At 40.2% G+C, this 18,940-nt stretch overlaps 1 protein-coding gene across 1 annotated transcript; it reads right to left on the reverse strand.

Annotated features, from left to right (window-relative positions):
• Positions 1–242: 242 nt before the first annotated feature.
• LOC104943626 (guanine nucleotide-binding protein G(s) subunit alpha) lies at positions 243–18,210 on the reverse strand (the record flags this gene model as incomplete). Its single annotated transcript, XM_010769080.1, has 11 exons — positions 243–1,919; positions 2,691–2,758; positions 3,264–3,394; positions 4,519–4,639; positions 4,735–4,793; positions 4,952–5,025; positions 5,442–5,496; positions 8,594–8,691; positions 11,819–11,938; positions 12,053–12,107; positions 18,096–18,210. Coding segments are annotated over 11 exons (1,043 nt in total), but the record flags the coding sequence as incomplete, so codon positions are not given.
• Positions 18,211–18,940: the final 730 nt, after the last annotated feature.

Here is an 18,940-nt window from a genome sequence, read left to right on the forward strand (position 1 = left end):
GAGAGAATGAGAGGGTAAGGGAGAGAAATAAAACTACAAAAGCTACGAATGGTTGTCCTCTGTCCTCGTGGGGAGAGAGGGAGAGGACAGAGAGGGAGGGTGGGGGAGGGGGGGACAGAGAATAGAGAGAGGGGGGAGAGAGACGGAGATAAAACGAGGAGGAAGTGGAGATGGAGGCTTGGAGTTAGGAGGGGATTGGCCAAGCTATACAGCGCAGTATGACACCCACTTTAGCTCATTACACACGTACAGTCGTGATCAAGGCACAGGGATCTTCTAAAAGTTATTTTTTTCAATAAAGTTGTACAAAATAATACATTTTACAGTCTGTACAAGAATAATAGTTCAGCAGTAATGTAAAGACAGACATACAAAGGAGAGAGAGGTAGGGGAGGGTGGAGGAGAGAAGAGGAAAGATGGAGGAATGGCAGAGAAAGTAAAAAAAAGAAAAAGAAATTAGTGTCCTGTTTGTTGTGGTTGTTTTTTATATTCCAGGATTATTATATTTTATTTTCTCTTCAAAACAAAAGTGCACTGCCAGGAAGGTAGAAATGGAGATGGGCAGGTGATGGCGAGGACGAGGAGGGAGAGTAAAGGAGAAAATGAGGCCGTAAAATCATCAGGTGAAAAAAAGGAGAGAACGACAGAGGCGGAGAGTAAAGATAAAGAAAGAGAGCGCACAGGGCACAATGGCACACAAGTCTACACAGACAGAAACAGCTGTGGAGACAGTAAAACAGGGTCAACCATGACAAGATGAGTTCAATTTAACTTATATGGTACTGTACTGTAGAAGGATGCTTTTCGCCCTCCGTTAGTGAAGCTCCATTAAAGTCTTTTTTTGTTTCTTTTTTCTTTTAAACTCAATGTATCCTCTTTACATTTCGCTCCACTACCAACAAGGCAAAGTCAGGTGGCAAAACAGTTCGGTGGAGAAGGCGAGGAACTGTCGTCGTGACTCCATCAGAAAAATTCACATCGTAGTCCATGTCATGTTTTTTGTGAACCCCCGATCACAATACACCCTTGGTTTGTTTAGTCTGTGGCGACGCTGCTCCTCGTCGCTCAGTTTAATCTCAAAGCACTGTGCCGGATAAATCAGCTCGTCCGCAGACCGGCACGGTTCCAGATCCTACCCGGTTGTGCAGTCCAGTAAAAAGCAGGTGTGATACGTTTCTGTGTGCGAGCAGATCCTGTGGTTGCACATGGATGTGTGTACATGATAGGAAGGATTTGAGCCCTGAGCACAGTGCTATTTTTTTGTAAGATGCAGTGTTCAGCTGATCTATTTGCAGTTATTCAACAGTCATCTGTTGCACTGAAGTAGTCGCTCAGTTTTTACCCCAACCTCAACATAAGGGAAATCTCACAACTGGATCAAACCCTCTTTACTTAAGGATATACTGTCCAGGGGCCACTCAGGGCTTCTCTAGAAAGGTGTGTGTAACGTGTGTGGGGATATATGTCGTTTAGATCTGCGAGTATGGCTGAAGGTGGAGATCAAAGTCTGTTTATGTGTTAGCCCCGAAAACCTTTCCAGCAAAATAGCGCCGTCTACTGCATGTGAGAGTTTGCATCAGGGGGAAGATCTGGGTTCAGGGTGTGTGTGTGTGTGTGTGTGTGTGTGTGTGTGTGTGTGTGTGTGTGTGTGTGTGTGTGTGTTTGTTTGCGTGTTTTGGCCCCCGTTCCTTACAAGAGCTCACACCCTTCTGTGGAAGAGGAGAGTTTTGAGACTCAGGGCTGTTTATAGTCCGATGTGTTGGTTTCTCCCATCACAACAGCTCGTACTGCCGCAGGTGCATCCGCTGGATGATGTCTCGGCAGTCGTTGAAGACACGGCGGATGTTTTCTGTGTCCACGGCGCAGGTGAAGTGCGGGTAACAGTAGTGCCTCCCGTCCCCGCTCGCTGTGCTGATCCTCTGGGGATGGAAAGAGGAAAACCACGTCACGATGCGTATTACAACTCACACAGCTGTTTTCTCTAGCTGCAGTCTTTAATCTACATTTTTAACATTGATCATATAAAGCAAAGACATATATAGCACTAAACACATTAATGGTAATGCCATAATTATCCAACATTTTATATGAGTTAACTGTAGTCAAAGACTGACACAACACGCCCATATGTTCCCACTGAAGATACATTTAACAAACATGTCACAACAAGTTTAATCAAAGAATAAGATAATAACCTTTTTTTCAAAACTTGGCTGGGTGACATGCTGTTTGATACTCATGGTACCGGTCACTGTAAATAGAGTTTGTAAACTGTACCCTGTACATTATGTTGTATGTCATCCTTATTGTTGTTCTGTTGTTTTTATGTTACATGTGTAACTAATGTCCTGCAGGTCACCCTTGAAAAAGAGATCTTTTGATCTCAAGGGGCTTTCACCTGGTTAAATAAAGGCTACAAACAAACAAACAAACAACCTGAATTAGCTGGGGCCTGTAGCTTTTAGCAAACATTACTAAATTCAGGAGTGAATACTGCGTTTGTTGGGGACTATTTTCAGCTGCGGATTGATACATTTGTTATTTGGACACTAATGGCGGAAGAGTGATCATCATAAAGCCCTCAGTTTATTGTTGGGTTTCTTGAACAACAATATAAACTATTACTACAAGGACTCTTAAAGTGTGCACATTACAAAGCCCAAAAGCGAACCTGTCCCTATTGCACTCACCAGGAACTCATCTCTTATGAAGTACTTTGCCCTTGTAACACGTGGATCTTCTCCTGGCTCCGGTGTGGCTAGAAGAGAAGAGAGAGAATAATGAAGTGACATTTCTTACAACATATATTGGTGAGCAGGTATACATTATGATGTGATGCAAGTCATTTCCACATCAAGGGTGACCTTTTCTGGAAAATGACTGTAGATGCATTATCCCTCACAGTTCTAGTTTTCTTTTGAAGGAATAGCATATAAGGGCTTGTGAAAGTATATGCATAGTTGCTTTAATGAGAAGGAAAAAACATGACTCGACAGAGCGGAACTATCGCTGTGTGTCGGTGTATTCCTCTGGAAGCACAGGGATGTTTCTGCATGCTCAGAAACATTTTATTGTGATGTGCTAGGGATTTTCAGAAGGCAGTTTCCAGTTGGGAATCTTTGAGACAGTTTGGGGATTCCTTACAAAAAAATATTTATCTGTAATAAATAAGCTGGAAAAAGTATATTTGTGCAGCTAACAATATAAGGGAGGTATCAGCCGTCCGAGGTCAACAGGGGTCTGAAAGAGGTTCAACCGCTCACCATCGTCAGGTGTGGTGTAGCGAGCAAATTCAGGAAAGTATTCATCGATTTTGGACTTCCCTGCCAGCACCTTCTCTGCTAGCAGATCCTGTTTATTTAGGAACAAGATGACAGAAATGGTCCGCAGCCACCTGAAGAGAACAAAACAAAACACGTCAACATCAAACACTGAACCATCAAACTGTATGAAGAGAGACACAAGAAGATATCTCTGAGTTGGTTAAATAAATACAAACGGGGGGTCAGGAGGGGACTGCTTGGTCAGCGGATACATTTACATTTATTAGAAAATACTCATTATCCCAAAGTGCATCTGCATTGATCCCCAACTGCATAAAAACTAAATCTGTGTCCTAAAACAATCAAAACAGTCCAGAGTATTTCATACAACATAAAGTTTGGAATAAATCATTGAGTGTCTAGATTCAATACTTATTCATATCTGTGACCACAGTGTCTGTGGGAGAGACACTGTCAAAGACCTTGTTCATTTCCATCTATTCTAAAACATGTATTGGCCTACATTTAGCTGGATCTTGTAAATAAAGTATGTGATCTACTCTTCTAGCCCCATTTACTGCCATCGGTAAATAAGATGACATGCGTCGATAGCAGTAGCCGACAATTATATGTTTTGCTCGACTAGGTGACTGGAATAGGTCGCCTTAGCCGTCATTTTTCTTTTTTAAATGACTGACAAAATCTGAAGTCTGTGCATCATTTTGAAGGATTAAGACACAGAGACGATCTGTCCTAACTTTACAATAGTTCACAGCGGGGCTCCTCTCCTCCATCCTGTGTGGGAGTAACTGCAGGTTTTCGGCACCATGTAGCTAGTATATTTTAAGCTCGGTTTATTAAATCCAACTCAGACAGTCTTTCTACTTCTGATTACCTAGCCTGGATGTTTTAACATAGTCTTTCTGATTTATAAACACGGCCTCCATTTACTTCAATTCATCGCCACTTGAATCTGTTTTCACATTCTGTATTGTGTGCGCATGTAAGAATTCAAGGTAACACGCGCAGAGTAACTGATAATCAGATAGCACTTCAAGGATGTAGTATTCCTTAATTGGAGCACTAATAGCAACAGAGACCATTTGACAGCAGAATACATACTTTGACTTTTGATACTTATGTAGAGTACTTTCATAGTGTGGTATTGGTACTTTTCCACCACTGCAACGTTGCCATTTCACTTCACTCTCAGGTCTGAAAACCACATGCAGAGATCAGGTCTGAGTGTGCTCACCTGTTGTTCCAGATGTTCTTGAAGAGGTTGAGGGCCTCCTGTAAACGGTTGGTCTGATTGTCCTCTCTGATCACCATGTTGTAACTGCTACTGGCCACCACGAAGATGATGGCCGTTACATCTGAGGAGGGTGAGGCACACGCATGAATCAGTGAAAGAAAAAAAGACGTGGTCTTAGTGAAGTGAGAGGAACACAGAGAAAGAATCTCGAGTTACCGTTAAAGCACTGAATCCATTTCCGGCGCTCGTCTCTTTGACCGCCAACATCGAACATACTGTGGGAATCAAACAAGAGGTGTTAAAAGGTGAAATTCTGCCACCATGTGTAGAGACTGTACATCTTACATTCTCACACTGATAATGATACAGTTTTATAAGAAAGTTATGAATAATTTATTTATGTCACCGCTCTTTTCTTTACGGTTTTACTTACTGAAAGTTAACTTTGTCCACTTGGAATCTAGTTTCAAAGATGCCCGATGTCAGGACTCTGCACCGCAGCAAATCCTGAAGAAAAAACAAAATTGTGAATAAAAAGGTTCCAAGGTCATTAAGACATCCTACAGGATTTTGAATGATTATTCTGAAAACATGGAGCAAGCAATACACTTGGCAAGTTGCTGTTGAACTTATTTTCTAGAACAGGGTAAGAACTGGAGAAACTGGGACGCAATGTGTTTTTATTTTCTGCCCCCACTCATAGGCTTTGCAAACGACAAATATTGTTGATTTGGAAAATAAATTAAAAATGCACTTGAAAAAAATGCACTAATCAGATCAAGACTCAACTGAAACATGGGTGTGTACTATTACATTTGAGAAAAGGTTATAAGGGATGATGTAGACCACACTTTCAACCCATTTCCTGTGTATGAAAATATACATGCAAAATTAAATGTAGGTCATTTAAATGTTTCACTCACCTGATCTGTCGGAGTGTAGTCATTCTGTTTCACAATCTCAATCTTGTCTAGAAAGCTGAGAGGAAAGAAGAAGAAATAAAATAATGTTAGGGAGAGAATAATGCTGATCCGAGTGTGGGTTCATTGTTAAAGATTTGCACAGGTTTGCTAAAGCTCCACATTCAGTATCAAGTGAAATCATTATCTGCGTGTTAACCTCTTTGTAACCCCAACAGAACATTAAGTATGTCCTTTAGTGCTCTTTAAGCTTGCCTTTGCACAAATCTGGAGAAATAGCGACAACGCTTTACTAAATAGTCTGCTAAAAAAGAAATCATGCTGAATTCTATTCGATAATTCCTGTAAGGCTGCTTTCTATGTACGATATTTAATGTGGATGAGAATATTTAATGCTCACACCATTTCCTCTCGTAAAAACTGTCTCTGAACTTTACATGATCTGTCGATGTAAAATAAAACCGATCAGAAAGGAACAGGAAGTTGCGGATTACATAAAGATGGTTACAGTTTGATTTGACTGTAGACATCCCAGAGATGTCTCTTCTGTCAGACTGTCTTTATGTCCAGTGATGGATGAACTCTCTTTAATATAAGCTTTATTGGCCATTTCACCTGTAAAAACATCCAAGGCTGGTCAGAGACATGCTGATGTGTGCATTACAGAGAGAGTGCATGTGAGAGTGCACGTGATGAAGGTAAGACACAGAGGGAGAGGAGGACGGAGATTGCAAGCGTTATGGCGTCCGTCTGACATTACAGAGCAGATTTCAAAAATAGCTCCCCAGTGCCCTGGCCTCCAGCACGGTTACCATGGAGACCCAACCACAGACGCTATTAATAGTCCATCAGCTCCCAATCTACTGCGGCTGGAATAAAAGAAGACAGACAGACGGACGGAGATGGAGAAAAGGAGGAAAAGGAAAGCAGGAGCAGGAGGAGCCTGTGAGTTTTTATACTGGATGTGTGAGCGAGAGCAGAGAGGGAACAAAAGACTGGACTGTACCAACTCAACCACCTGAGGAAGAAACAGGGGGGAGTTTCTCCTCAAGGTAACTTTCAAATAACACCAACAAAATCTGAAAGTACCAATTTAAATGCAATTAATATTCTAACGATTATTAGCACATATCAGTTGAGGCTGCAGTCTTGAGTCCACAGCTGAGCAGTGACGTTATCCTCCTCACAAATCCCCACCTCTCCTCCTCTAAACTTCCTCTGATCTGCGGATGACTCAGCCTCGGCCATGTTTGCTCCCAAACACTGCAGACTGCTGCTGTTACATGAAAAATATTCCACTATTTTACATGCCTTAAAATCCCTTTCAAGATGCCCTTGTGCATTCTTCAAAGAAAGCCATAGGCATCATATAGATATGATGACGCAAAGGTTTGGTTTTGGAGATTATACTGGCTGAGAGATGCTCATGCTGGGAACAAAATTAGACAGAATTCATTGATTGCACTAAATAATTACATAAAAGGTAAACTGCATATATTCGAAATGGTATCCAACGTGACCACCTCAGATGTACCTCAATGAAGAAACAATCTAGAGCAGTGCCCCGCCAGACATTCTCATCCGGCCCGCACGGGGGGGGGGGTGACTGTGGCGTTGGCGGAGTGGTTAGTGCGTACGCCCCCCACTCATGTCACTTCGAGTTACACGGGTTCGAGCCCCACGCTCAAAACCAAAACGGAAAACCAAAAAGCTGAACTTATTCTGTTTTTAAACCAAAACAGGTTAACAAGAAAGTTACCGGTTCGCCAAGGAGGAAGTGGATCACACAGGAGAAAATCGTTTCAGTGCAGACTGTTATGTTTATGTGGGGAAATCGTAGCGCATACATTATTTGAGATATGCGTGCCTGGCAAACAATTTTCTTATATCCTGCAACCGTTTCCCACCAATCAGGACACGGTATTAATAAAAAAGTTGATTTATTTCCCTGCCAATCAGGACTACTTTCAGTTTTATTACCCCGGATACAGGCTTATAAAACATTTCAATAAAGTGAACATATTAATCAATTATATATATATATATATATAAATTATTATGATTTATATATATAAATATATATAAAAATCTCTGGCCCCGGAAAGTGTCTCTTGGATTAGTTTTGGCCCTTGGACAAATGTAGTTGGTGACCCCTGATCTAGAGGCTCCTGCAAAGAGGTTTTAAAATGTTTGAAATGAATACCAGTGACTATAGAGTTGACTCGCTAGCTTAATTAAAAAGGCAGAATTCAAAGTATTTTCTAGCAATATCTCCATGCTCATAAACACATCGTGGTATAAAACACATTTGTTTGACAGGCAAAGATGTTGCTAATGTTGGTGCTATCTGAGCATTGACCTAATATCCCTCTGTCAGTTCATAAAGGAGAGAAAGAAAAAACCGTAAAAAGTAAATAAATTGATTAAGGTTGTTGACTGTAGACCAGTATTGTAAAACAACATTTGCTAAGTACCCATGAAGTCATATCTCTGAAGTTACCTAATGGGCACAAAGCTTGTCCTACAGATGCCATTAGATTGAAGCGCAATATCATCACCTTTATGATTGGACATCAACTGCGTACTTGTAAGAGTTTATCTCGAAAGATACACAACATATTACTGTAAATCTGTCTGCAGTTAACGTCAGGCATGTTTGTGGTATTACACATTAAATCTGTATAATGACTTCTCCTTTTGATTGTGTTGTGCAGGCAAGAGAGAAGAATGATAGACAGTAACAAGAAGCACCGTCAAATCTGGTTTCCAGGAATCAGGATGGTGTGACTCCTCGATTTGAATGCTATAAAATATGTTTTTTTCTATTGCCTGGGCCAAAGTCTTCTGTTTTGATACCAGATAACCTCCCATCACAACCACTTTTCAATTTGGAAATAATTGGGCTAAACTGGTTTAATCTCCATACTGTACGAGACACAGAACAGCTGCTCTGTTGCTAGCTGCAAACAAAAGCACTCTAACATCATAGAAGGCCAATGCGTGCTTCCCTTGTTTGACTTCTGGCAGAGTGAACCACAATAAACCAACAAAACTAAGTAAGGACAAGACAATGAATCAGTTAATGAGAAAAGTATCATTCATTTTGGTCCACTAATCCAAACTTACATCACAGCCTACACCATGTAGTTACTTACTATTGTGCACAGTCGATCAGCTGGTACTCGTTGGATCTCTCGAAGCATGCCCTGACCCCCTCGTCCTGCCACAGTGTCTTCGCATGTTCGTAAAACTCCTGCGGAGGAAACAGAAACACATGAATGACCAAATGCAGACAATGTCAGTCACATAAGAACAACACAACTATTCTTGCTGCTTAATTGGGAGAAAGGGTCCGGTGATTGTGTGCATTTGTCAAAAACACACAGTTCACCTGCTGTATCCTAGACATGTATTTCCCCTACATGTAAGATACGTTTTGGTCAAACACAGGCTACTTCCATGTTCCACAGTGGGAAAACACACACACAAACACACACAGTCATGCAGACCGAAAAGCAGAGTACACTTTCACCATCCTCTTTTATAACTTGGAAACTATGCCGCGCTAGTCATAAACAAGTCAACCAACCAAACAAGTAAAGCCAAACAACAACCGCAAAGAAATAATTGCTTCCCAACAGCTCGGCATGAGTGGAATTCCTCAGGCTGCCGAGTGATTATTTAGTGGTAAAGAGAGCGACCCGTGGAGGAAAACTCACAGATTTGAAACCTGCAACAGCTCATGTGTCTTAATGAAGTGTTGCTGAATAGGACATTAGTTCTCTGTGTGCTCGCTCAGCATAAGACTCGAGCATTGGACAGCCATTTGTGATTTTACATGCTGCCCTTTACCTTCTAATCTTCCTGATAAAATGTTCAGATCAATATCTTTCATTAGAACGTTTTTATTAACTTTTATAAAGAATACTTGTGTTTGTTGTTTATCATAAGTGAAAACGAAGATGAAGGTGAATGATCCCCAAATGTCAATTATAACCTTCCACTGTATTAAAACAACTATGTGTGTGCAAACATGTGGGCAAAATCTTTACCATTTAAGCAGATGAAAAATCGAGAAGATTTGACATTTTGCAATTCATTTTTCTTTCCAAATAATGTTTAGTTTATGTTGTTAAATATTTGAATTCTCACACTCAAACTGAAATACTTGACATTTTCTGCAAAAATCTGAAATACTTAATCGATAGGGATGTAACGATATATTGAATATCGCGGTAAATAAATGCCTCAATACCGTCGTGAGACTGACAAAATATACCGCGATTTCTTACATTTTTTTTTAAAATATTTGTTTCTTTTTAAACCTTTATTTAACCAGATGGTCCCATTCAGATAATCAATCTCTTTTTCAAGGGAGACCTGTCCAACATGGCAGCAAGTAGGTTACAACATGAACATAAAACAACAGATAACACAAAAGGACATCGTATTTACAGGGCTACATGTACATACCTCGAGACATTGACAAGTACTAACAGTATATTTGTATCTCGCCCTGTCAATAGGCCTCACCTTCTTGGCAAAAACTGTATTGTTTTTGAAGTGGTGCAGAGACAATGCACAGTTTTACCCACTGCTGTCACCCATGGCCAAAGCATATCTCTCTGTCCCAGCAACATCAGTACCAAGCGAGAGAGTTTTTTCCACAGCAGGGGATATTGTAAACGCCCAAACATCCCTTCTACCTGGAAATGTGGACATGCTCATATTCCTAAAAGATAACCTTGATGATGCTGAGTGAGTGAGTTAGAGTTGCTTGAAAAACTAAAGTGAAACTTGATTTATTCTATTGCCGGGTCTGATTATTATATTGTTGACACTTTAAAAAATACTACTATCCTACCAAAATGTTGTACAAATCAGATTTATTATTTAATAAAATAAAAAGAAATGCAAGTAAAAAAAAAGAAGAAATTCACATTTTTTTCCCCCTTTATTTTTCAATATCGCGATAAATATTGTACCGTGGACTTTTTAATCGCGATTTTATCGTAATGTGAGTTTTTGGTATCGTTACATCCCTATTAGTTGATCAACCAATTACATTTCTGATGATTGACAAATCAGTTCATTGTTGCATTTCTATTTCCTTGTTTGCATCAGCTGCTTTAAGCTTCCACCTGACACTAAATGTGTCTTTATTGAATGTCAACACCATGTTGGGTGTCAAAGAGAAATCTTAACAGCTGCATTGTCACTCATGTGTAAAAAAAAGAATGATTTCATCATCATGAGTTTACAAACAGAGCGCTCTTTCATATCAGTCATGCAATGGATTCACTCTTCCTCTCCTGATGTAATGCATTTTCTTCCTTGCTTCCTTTCCCTCTATTGCTGCCTGCTTCTTTTCTCTCTCAAGGAACACTTGCTGCTCAAACATCAAACTGAGCAACTAGAAAGCCTGAATCCTCAGGTATGAGATGTGACACTATCAATCCCCTTTAGGAGCTCTGAGAGAGCAGAACCACAGCAGCTGAAATTAATTTCCTATCAACAGTTTTAACATCAGTTCAAAATAAAATCTCAATGACCATAGTCTGGAAATGCAGTTCAAGCTCAGATTAAAGTGTCTCTATAAACATACAAAGGTAGAAATAAAAAGGCAAAAATAAACATATAAAGGTTGTGAAAGCAAAACTGCTCTGCTGCAAGTCTCTAGTTTGTGCCACGGCGGCAGACTGTTCACATTTTTTGGCGTAATTTTAACTAACACGAGCACGGTTAATACTGTAGTTTATTGATGGTCCCTTAGTGAAACCCTATGGTGAAGAGCAAAGGTTTGGATTTGAGCTAACCGTCCTCTGGCTTCTGACAGTGAATGTCTATCAAACAGCCAATCCTCAAACTAAATAAATATATAAGAAAACTAACTACAGGTTCTATTCCTACGTGAGACTTAATGCAGAGTGAATTTAGCCCGGCCCCGCAGGTGGCTGAGGATAAACAGGGAGTCCCAGACTATGAGTTTGGTCTCTTGGCTCAGACAATTAGTAATGTCCCATTGAGAATATTAAACTCACACAGAGGTTACCCATCAGGTCATTAGTGAACCTCAGTGTTTGCTACCCCTGTCAAGGGATTATCACCTGGGATGTTGGGACTATTACTTCCTATCATCTAAGGATACAGACACCGCTGGGATGCCTGCAGCTGTTGCTAATGTTTTATATCGACCACAGCTTTACTTTGACTTAGCCATCCAGCCCATATGTCGAGGTAAAAACTAAAAAGGGTTAACTTGCAACATTTGTTCAAATATTCCAAGTCATTGCAAAACTACAAGCATAAGCAAATTCTTTAAAATTGGAGTGAATTGACAGTGTGTGTGTGATTTATTTGTGAATATTTGTACTACTCACAGATGTAAACTCAAAGTTCTTCTGGGTGACGAGGTTGAGGACGTATTCGATGCGATACTGGTTCTGTGGGCAGGCCAACTGCACAGGCGGTGCCAGGGTGCTCATAGCTGTTACTATGGTCTAACACAAACAAACAAACACAAAATACATTTAGTACATTTCACTGTAGAGGACAGAGACAGAAGCCGGACAGGAAGCACATACAGCTATTTTGTTGTTTTTTCCACCACTTACTTCAATAGCTTCTTTAATATTATTCTTGATGTCATGGATTTTCTGCTTCTTCTCTCTGAAAAGGAGACAAAACAGATGATCTCGTTATTGATTTACAACAGTAACACAGCCTGAAGAGTGTCGTCACACCAAAGGTATGCAAAAATTAAATAAAGACAGGTATGCAGTGTTTCCCACAGAATTTGATTCTATTTGTGGGTGCACCGCACCGCAGCCCCCCGGCAAGAAAAGCCAAAGGCCCCTTAACCTATTCGGATGACCCACGCATCCACCCCCCACTCAAATAAGAAAATACATGCAAGTTCATGGCTACTGTAGACAACGTTCTTGTTGCTCTGTGTTGCGTTGTTAATGAGTGAGACACACCGGAGTTGAGGATCTGTGGGGTTTATTCTCCCAGAAATATCATTTACAATTTAGGCCTTATTCCAAAGCGACTTACAATGACCAATTACAGGGACATTCTCCCTGGAGAAGTGCCTTACTCAAGGGCACACTAGTAGTGGTGTTCCAGGCGGGATTTGAACTCGCAACCTTCCGATCATCAGCCCACCTCACTATCCATTAGACCAGTGGTTCCCAACCTGGGGGGCGCCAAAGATCGCAGGGGGTGCGCCAGGCGTCAGATGATTTGAGGCCGTCATATCACATTTTTACATATAATTTTAACGCAACACATGATTGTCGCTAAAAGCCTTGTCTCTACATTACAATAAAATATAAAAAATTATTGATTAATTCATTAGAATAAAAATTCAAGTTAGTAGCTATTAAAGGCCTAAAAAGACAGAAATGTATAATTCTTTCTTTAATAGAAATGTTTCTTCTGCCCGTAAAGTGTCCAAACCAGGCTTGTCTGGATAATCGCATTTTTAAAACAGTCATTGTCCATGCCGGTTTCAGTTGGATTATTTGTCACAGTTGCTCCGATCAGATCGGTCTCCTCCCTTGTGTGTGTGTGTGTGTGTGTGTGTGTGTGTGTGTGTGTGTGTGTGTGTGTGTGTGTGTGTGTGTGTGTGTTGGCAACTTCCAACAGGAGTCATTTGGGGGGGCTCTTGGGAGAAAAGGTTGGGATGAGATCCATTTGTGGCGGACGATATTTATTTGTGGCGGCACGGCAAATCACACACATATTAATCACTGAGGTTAAGGTTTCTAAAGCAGTATTAAAGGGGTGCTACAGCAATTTATAATGAATAAAGCTGGTGAAATGTTCTTTTAATTCAATAATGATATGCATCTTTGTTATTATGTCTGTTCACAGATGACAGAACACTTATTATCACATAAATAACCGAAAAAGATCAAGGTATTTGTGGAAATAGTTGTTAAAATGCAGGAAGCAAAACACATTATTTTCAAAATAAAGATGTAATGGGATGAATCTGAAAATATCAAATGAGTGACATTAAATGTGACATCTCTCACAACATAGTTTGTATGCTCTTCTTTTGTACACAAATAAAGGGCTTATTTAGAAAGTGTTGTTTTGGTGTTCAAAAGAGGAGTTCTGTGTCACCGTGACATGGTACACAACACTGAGCCGCATTCAGTTTGTTTCTGATCCGAGAAGGGTAAACAGACCTTCGCTGGCACGCGTGGTGGAGAGATGATGTCTGTCTGCTGTTTATACAAGACATTTGGACTCTCTGTGACAGAAATGTTTCTATTAAAAGGCAACCAGAGAGCCAGTTAGTCTATCTTTCACCTTGAGCCTTCCAGGACAACATTGTGTTTACAATAGATCTATGTCGGCGACAGAGGGCGAGGCGGGCCTCTTTGTTCCATAATATGGTTTTAGTGTTGTGTTTTTAAGTCTGCATTACAGCAAGGTGATGTCATTTCTTTTTCCTATGTGATATTTGATTTCATCCATCCTGCCAGCCACAGATCAGTGCATTCTCTCAACCAATTACCCAAGAGGCTGCACAACTCCTTCGAACTTTACTTTACAGGGCATCAGGTTTTGGGATTGTGAAGTACTTAATTGTAATTGTTCTCTATAGTTTGCCCCATGCCAATATTTGCTTTAATAATACAAAAAAAACTATTTTAGCAGCAGAATTTAAGACATGTCAGTATCGCCTCCTGCAGACTAATACAATCAAGTATGTGAGGCTCTTCGTAAAGCCTACATAAACAAACAAGAAGTGCTCACATGTAGGCTATCACACACACTTTGAGGAGCCGAGTTACCATGTGGCTGCAATGCTATCTGTAAAGGAATGTTCTCTCTGGCAGATAATAAAATAAATATGAAAACAAGAGATTATTATTACTCAAATAAGCAGAAACTGTAACTTTGACAAGAGGGGAATGCCAGAAAAAAAAACACAATTTACAATGTGTTTTTCTTGAATTTGGTGCAGAAAGGCAGGAATTAATGCAGTGAGTGATTTAATTACCACTAAAATCATGTTATGTATTATGTTTAAATAAACATAATGTACAAGACAATTACTGTTTAATAAACAAATTGAGTTATACTTGTTGACAAGTGGTAACAGAATGAGAAGTAGAGAGAAAATAAGGGTTAAGACAGAGTTTATTGGGTTAGATGGGAAATTGAGAAGGCCTTGTTTACATTATTAACCTGATAGTCATTAAAAATCACATGGTGGTGTGCGTGTGTGTGTGTGTCTGTGAGAGGTTAGAGCGAGGAAGAAGACATGACACAGCGTGGTTCAGTGATGATGTCTTGTGATACGTTAAGGTGGATAAATGCAGCTGACGGGTACAAGGTGTGAAATCAAAGCCACAATAATTCAAATGTGTCATTAATTAATCTGTTTGTTTACGGGTTTGCCTGCGAAATCAAAATATTGAAATTGAATCGAACCGAAGAACTGTAGGCATGCCCATTTAGTCTATACAACCTCAACAAATAGTCCCATAACAGCATAGAAGAGGGACATCAAATAAAAGCCAAGTTAATTAATAATGATATAGAAATTAAAACATTTGAAAAGCTGTAACTTTGATACATTTTTGGTTTATATTTTAGAATTGTTTATTTCTACTCTTAATTTCTAATTATGTGAAATGCCTTGTTTTTTTTATTTTGCTGCAACAAAATGTTTTTGGGATCAATAAAGTACATCTTATCTTAACCAGCAAATGTTGATAAAAAGGGAAAATGTAAGAATTGCTTACAATTTCAAGAATCTAAAATCAATATTTCCATAGACAAAAGCATGGAATCGTTTTAAAGATAAATCACTTATTTCTAATTTTGTGTTTGCTCTATGAGCCCATAAATGCAGAACATCTGAGGGTTTTACACCATTAGTCAGCTACTTTCTTTGGCATAAAAAGGGGCCCCGCCTCTAACTCTGTACCTCCTCTACATCCATGGGTCCTTCAAGCTTCTTCATAAATACAGAAATGGTCCTGCACATTGGCAGTCCTCAGCCTTTGACCACTTAACAGCTCCAGTGATGAGGCTGGCAGTTGAATGTCTTGTCCAAGGGAAGTTTAGTCATAGTTGAGAATAAAAGAGAGAGGGCTGAGTCATTCATTCATTTTTTTAAATGAGGCCAGCAATTGGAACCAGCAGTCTTCCGGTCACAAGCCAATTACTTTGACCTTTAGGTTACCACAACACTCAATCCATTCACCCAAAATCTTTTATCACAGGCATTATTGAACTCTTTCAGTCCCACATCAGTAAATGTATGTCCTGCCTCAGGATCTGAGCTTATTAAAACATATTACTATGCTCGTCATGTGGAGACCTACAAGCAACTGGTGATTTATTGTAATGAACTTAAAAGATGACATCTGACCGAAAATACAAGTAAAACCGTGAGACATGGAGCATCATATATGGAAGCTTACTCAACATAAAGGAAACAAAGGAGCCATACATGGCGTGGATGACAAAAAAATCTGCCGGATAATCCATGCTATGTCACAGATTAAACCGTTATGATGCTATAACTTCTTTTTGAGGACACCCATCCACCTGAGCACACACTTAAACACACGCATTAACACACACAGCTCAGTGTTGTGGAGTCACGCGCTGGGTCATACGCTCTTGTCTGCCTTAGGTGTTGATTTTCTATTCTAACTTTGCAACGATACTTCCATCCCCATCACAACCACCAGACCAATACAGGCCAAGTCAATGACACACAAAACATTGCTTATTGCAAGAGCAGCAAGTCAGGGATGTAATGGCTTATTTCCACTACACAGCCTCGCTCGGCCTCGCTCGGTATGGCTAGGCCTCGTTAGGACTGGCTCACTTTATGGCGCATTTCCATTACAGTTTAGGAACTGGGGTAATATAACGCAGTGTAGGCGGAGCCGTGACGCCATCTTCAATGAGAGCCCCAGAAAAACAACACAGCCGTTAGCTGTTAGCCCTCAGAGCTCACAGCTCCTCATATCTGTTCAGAAACTAGACAAAAGTTAAACAAGTACAAACCACAGACTGTCTGTGTAATGGCGAATACAGTCGCTGGTTTATTTATGTCTGTAGGCCGTTGTTGTGAGTGTGGACGGTCGGAGCATTTACAACGTTAGCTTAGCCAATCTCCATTTAGACAACACACATTTTAAAAGGTTTTTCGCCTGCCGTCTGTCTGCAGACTTGTCAAAGCATTAATTCATGGTTTTTACTAACCGGTATCAGTATGTTGTTACTTCGGCATCATTTTGAAACGTGTATTGCAATTAAATCACGGTCAAATATGTTCATCTTGTTGTAGTTGTAGCCCCCTTGCCAGCGATTCTCTCTCTAGTTTAGCATACTCAGCCCGGTTGTTCCTGGCCCTAGAACCACNAAAAGGTTTTTCGCCTGCCGTCTGTCTGCAGACTTGTCAAAGCATTAATTCATGGTTTTTACTAACCGGTATCAGTATGTTGTTACTTCGGCATCATTTTGAAACGTGTATTGCAATTAAATCACGGTCAAACATGTTCATCTTGTTGTAGTTGTAGCCCCCTTGCCAGCGATTCTCTCTCTAGTTTAGCATACTCAGCCCGACTCAGCCTGGTTGTTCCTGGCCCCAGAACCACGATTTTATGGGTCCAGAAAAACTTTGAATTAGGACCCGCTAGCCGGTACTAGGCCAAGTGGAAACGCAACCAAAAACGGGCCCCGCACGGCTCGGCACGCTTAAAGCGAGCTCCGCGCTGCAGTGGAAGCGCGCCATAAGTCAGGGATGTGGTTCAGAGACCAGAAAGCAGAAAAAAAAAAAGACCTGACACAATTGAAGTCTCTTGTAAGAAACAATTGTGACTTGTGTGTCTAAAGTACTGAAAATAAAAAACAGAAAGATCAATGAAATAATTGTAATCTGGAAAACATTTAGTTCACACAACAAAGGGCAAAGCTGGGTGTCTAAAATAAAATGATCCTTCATTCTTGTCTTACTTGACTTGGGTCAGCAGATTGGTTCTTGAACAACAATATCCAGAAAGTTTAGATAAACGTATGGAAGAGAAATAGAAAACTGTGATACAGTCTATTTTTGCACAGAGGGTTTGTTCCTTCATGGACTCTTATTTCAAACTGAGGTATAACAACAATTGTCAATAGCATTCTTCTCAAATACAGTTCCCATAAGGCTTTGCATGGCATCAATTAAGTTTATTGGAAGATACAAATCCTGTCGTGATGAAGATAAGTATTTCTCTCAATTAATTCAGCATTAAATATTATCTTTACTGAGGTGAGATGACATTGTCTCATTAAGCAAACTGACTTCTAGATTTACTTTACAAGGAGCTGCTAGCCAGATAACAGCAGATGGATTACCTCAATATCCAATTTTAGTCAAAACATCTGTAATATTGACACGTCATAATAGGTACATAACTTGTTTTTCACCACTGTCGTTGGCTTTTACCTCTCAAGGGTCAAACTTCCATTGCTGCACGGCAGTCTGACAAGTCTACCATGTTTTTATCCAAAATAAAAGCACAGTTCTTTCTCTGTTGAGAGAACACTAATACATATCACTTTGTTCCGACTATAACAGTTTGGACATCCAAAATGAAACGGCTAGATGTTTTTTTACAAAATGGTGCTTACTCTGCATTGAAGCCATTGACATGTAGGATCCTCATCTGTTTCACTATTGTGCTCTTTCCGGACTCCCCAGCACCTGAGAGAAAGAGAGAGAGAGATACATTAGGAATTTGTTGATCTGAAACACACAAACACTGAGCTGGGTTATAGATAATACACATTGGTCTGAAATGTCCTTTTACAGTATGTGTACAGCAGGGTTTCCGTTAGCCGATAATTACCGTTTTTTAGCTGATAACATTTATTAAAAACCGGTAAATTCAAAACCTGCCGGTCAAAATGTCCGGTAATAATTGGGGATGCTCCGATCGATTGGCCGCCGATCATCATCGGCCGATATTCACTCTTAATAGTTTGATCGGTGCTCTCTATAAAGGCCGATCAGGAGAGCTGGATCTGATCGATATGGACATAAACGCGAGTGAAGTGTAACCGGACGCGAGAGAAGAAATCAGATCAGCTGCTGAGTCTGACGGAGACACGCAGCTCTGCATGATCACCTGAAGCTCCGCCCTCTGTTTAGCGAGCTGACCGGACAGCGCAAAATGCGTATATGAAGTGTCATGAACGCAAGAAATCTACCCTCGTGGGGGCGCGCTCATGTGATTGGCTTAGAATGAAGGAGACATCTGATTGGCTATAGATGAGATCAATTACAAGTACGAATCGGCTGACCGTCAGGGGAGTCTCAAAATACCCACACACGAATGCACAGCTGTCAATGCACAGAAAGTGGTTTGTGTTTGCAAGTTCAGAGGTTTTAAACGGAAAACAAATATGTGTGGATAAAAAATAAATATGTAAAACTTTTTTCTGTATTTGGATTTTATTTACATGTATATGAAACG

The sequence above is a fragment of the Notothenia coriiceps genome, unplaced genomic scaffold, assembly GCF_000735185.1.
Source record: "Notothenia coriiceps isolate Sejong01 unplaced genomic scaffold, NC01 NC01_scaffold00006378, whole genome shotgun sequence".
Classification (NCBI taxonomy): domain Eukaryota; kingdom Metazoa; phylum Chordata; class Actinopteri; order Perciformes; family Nototheniidae; genus Notothenia; species Notothenia coriiceps.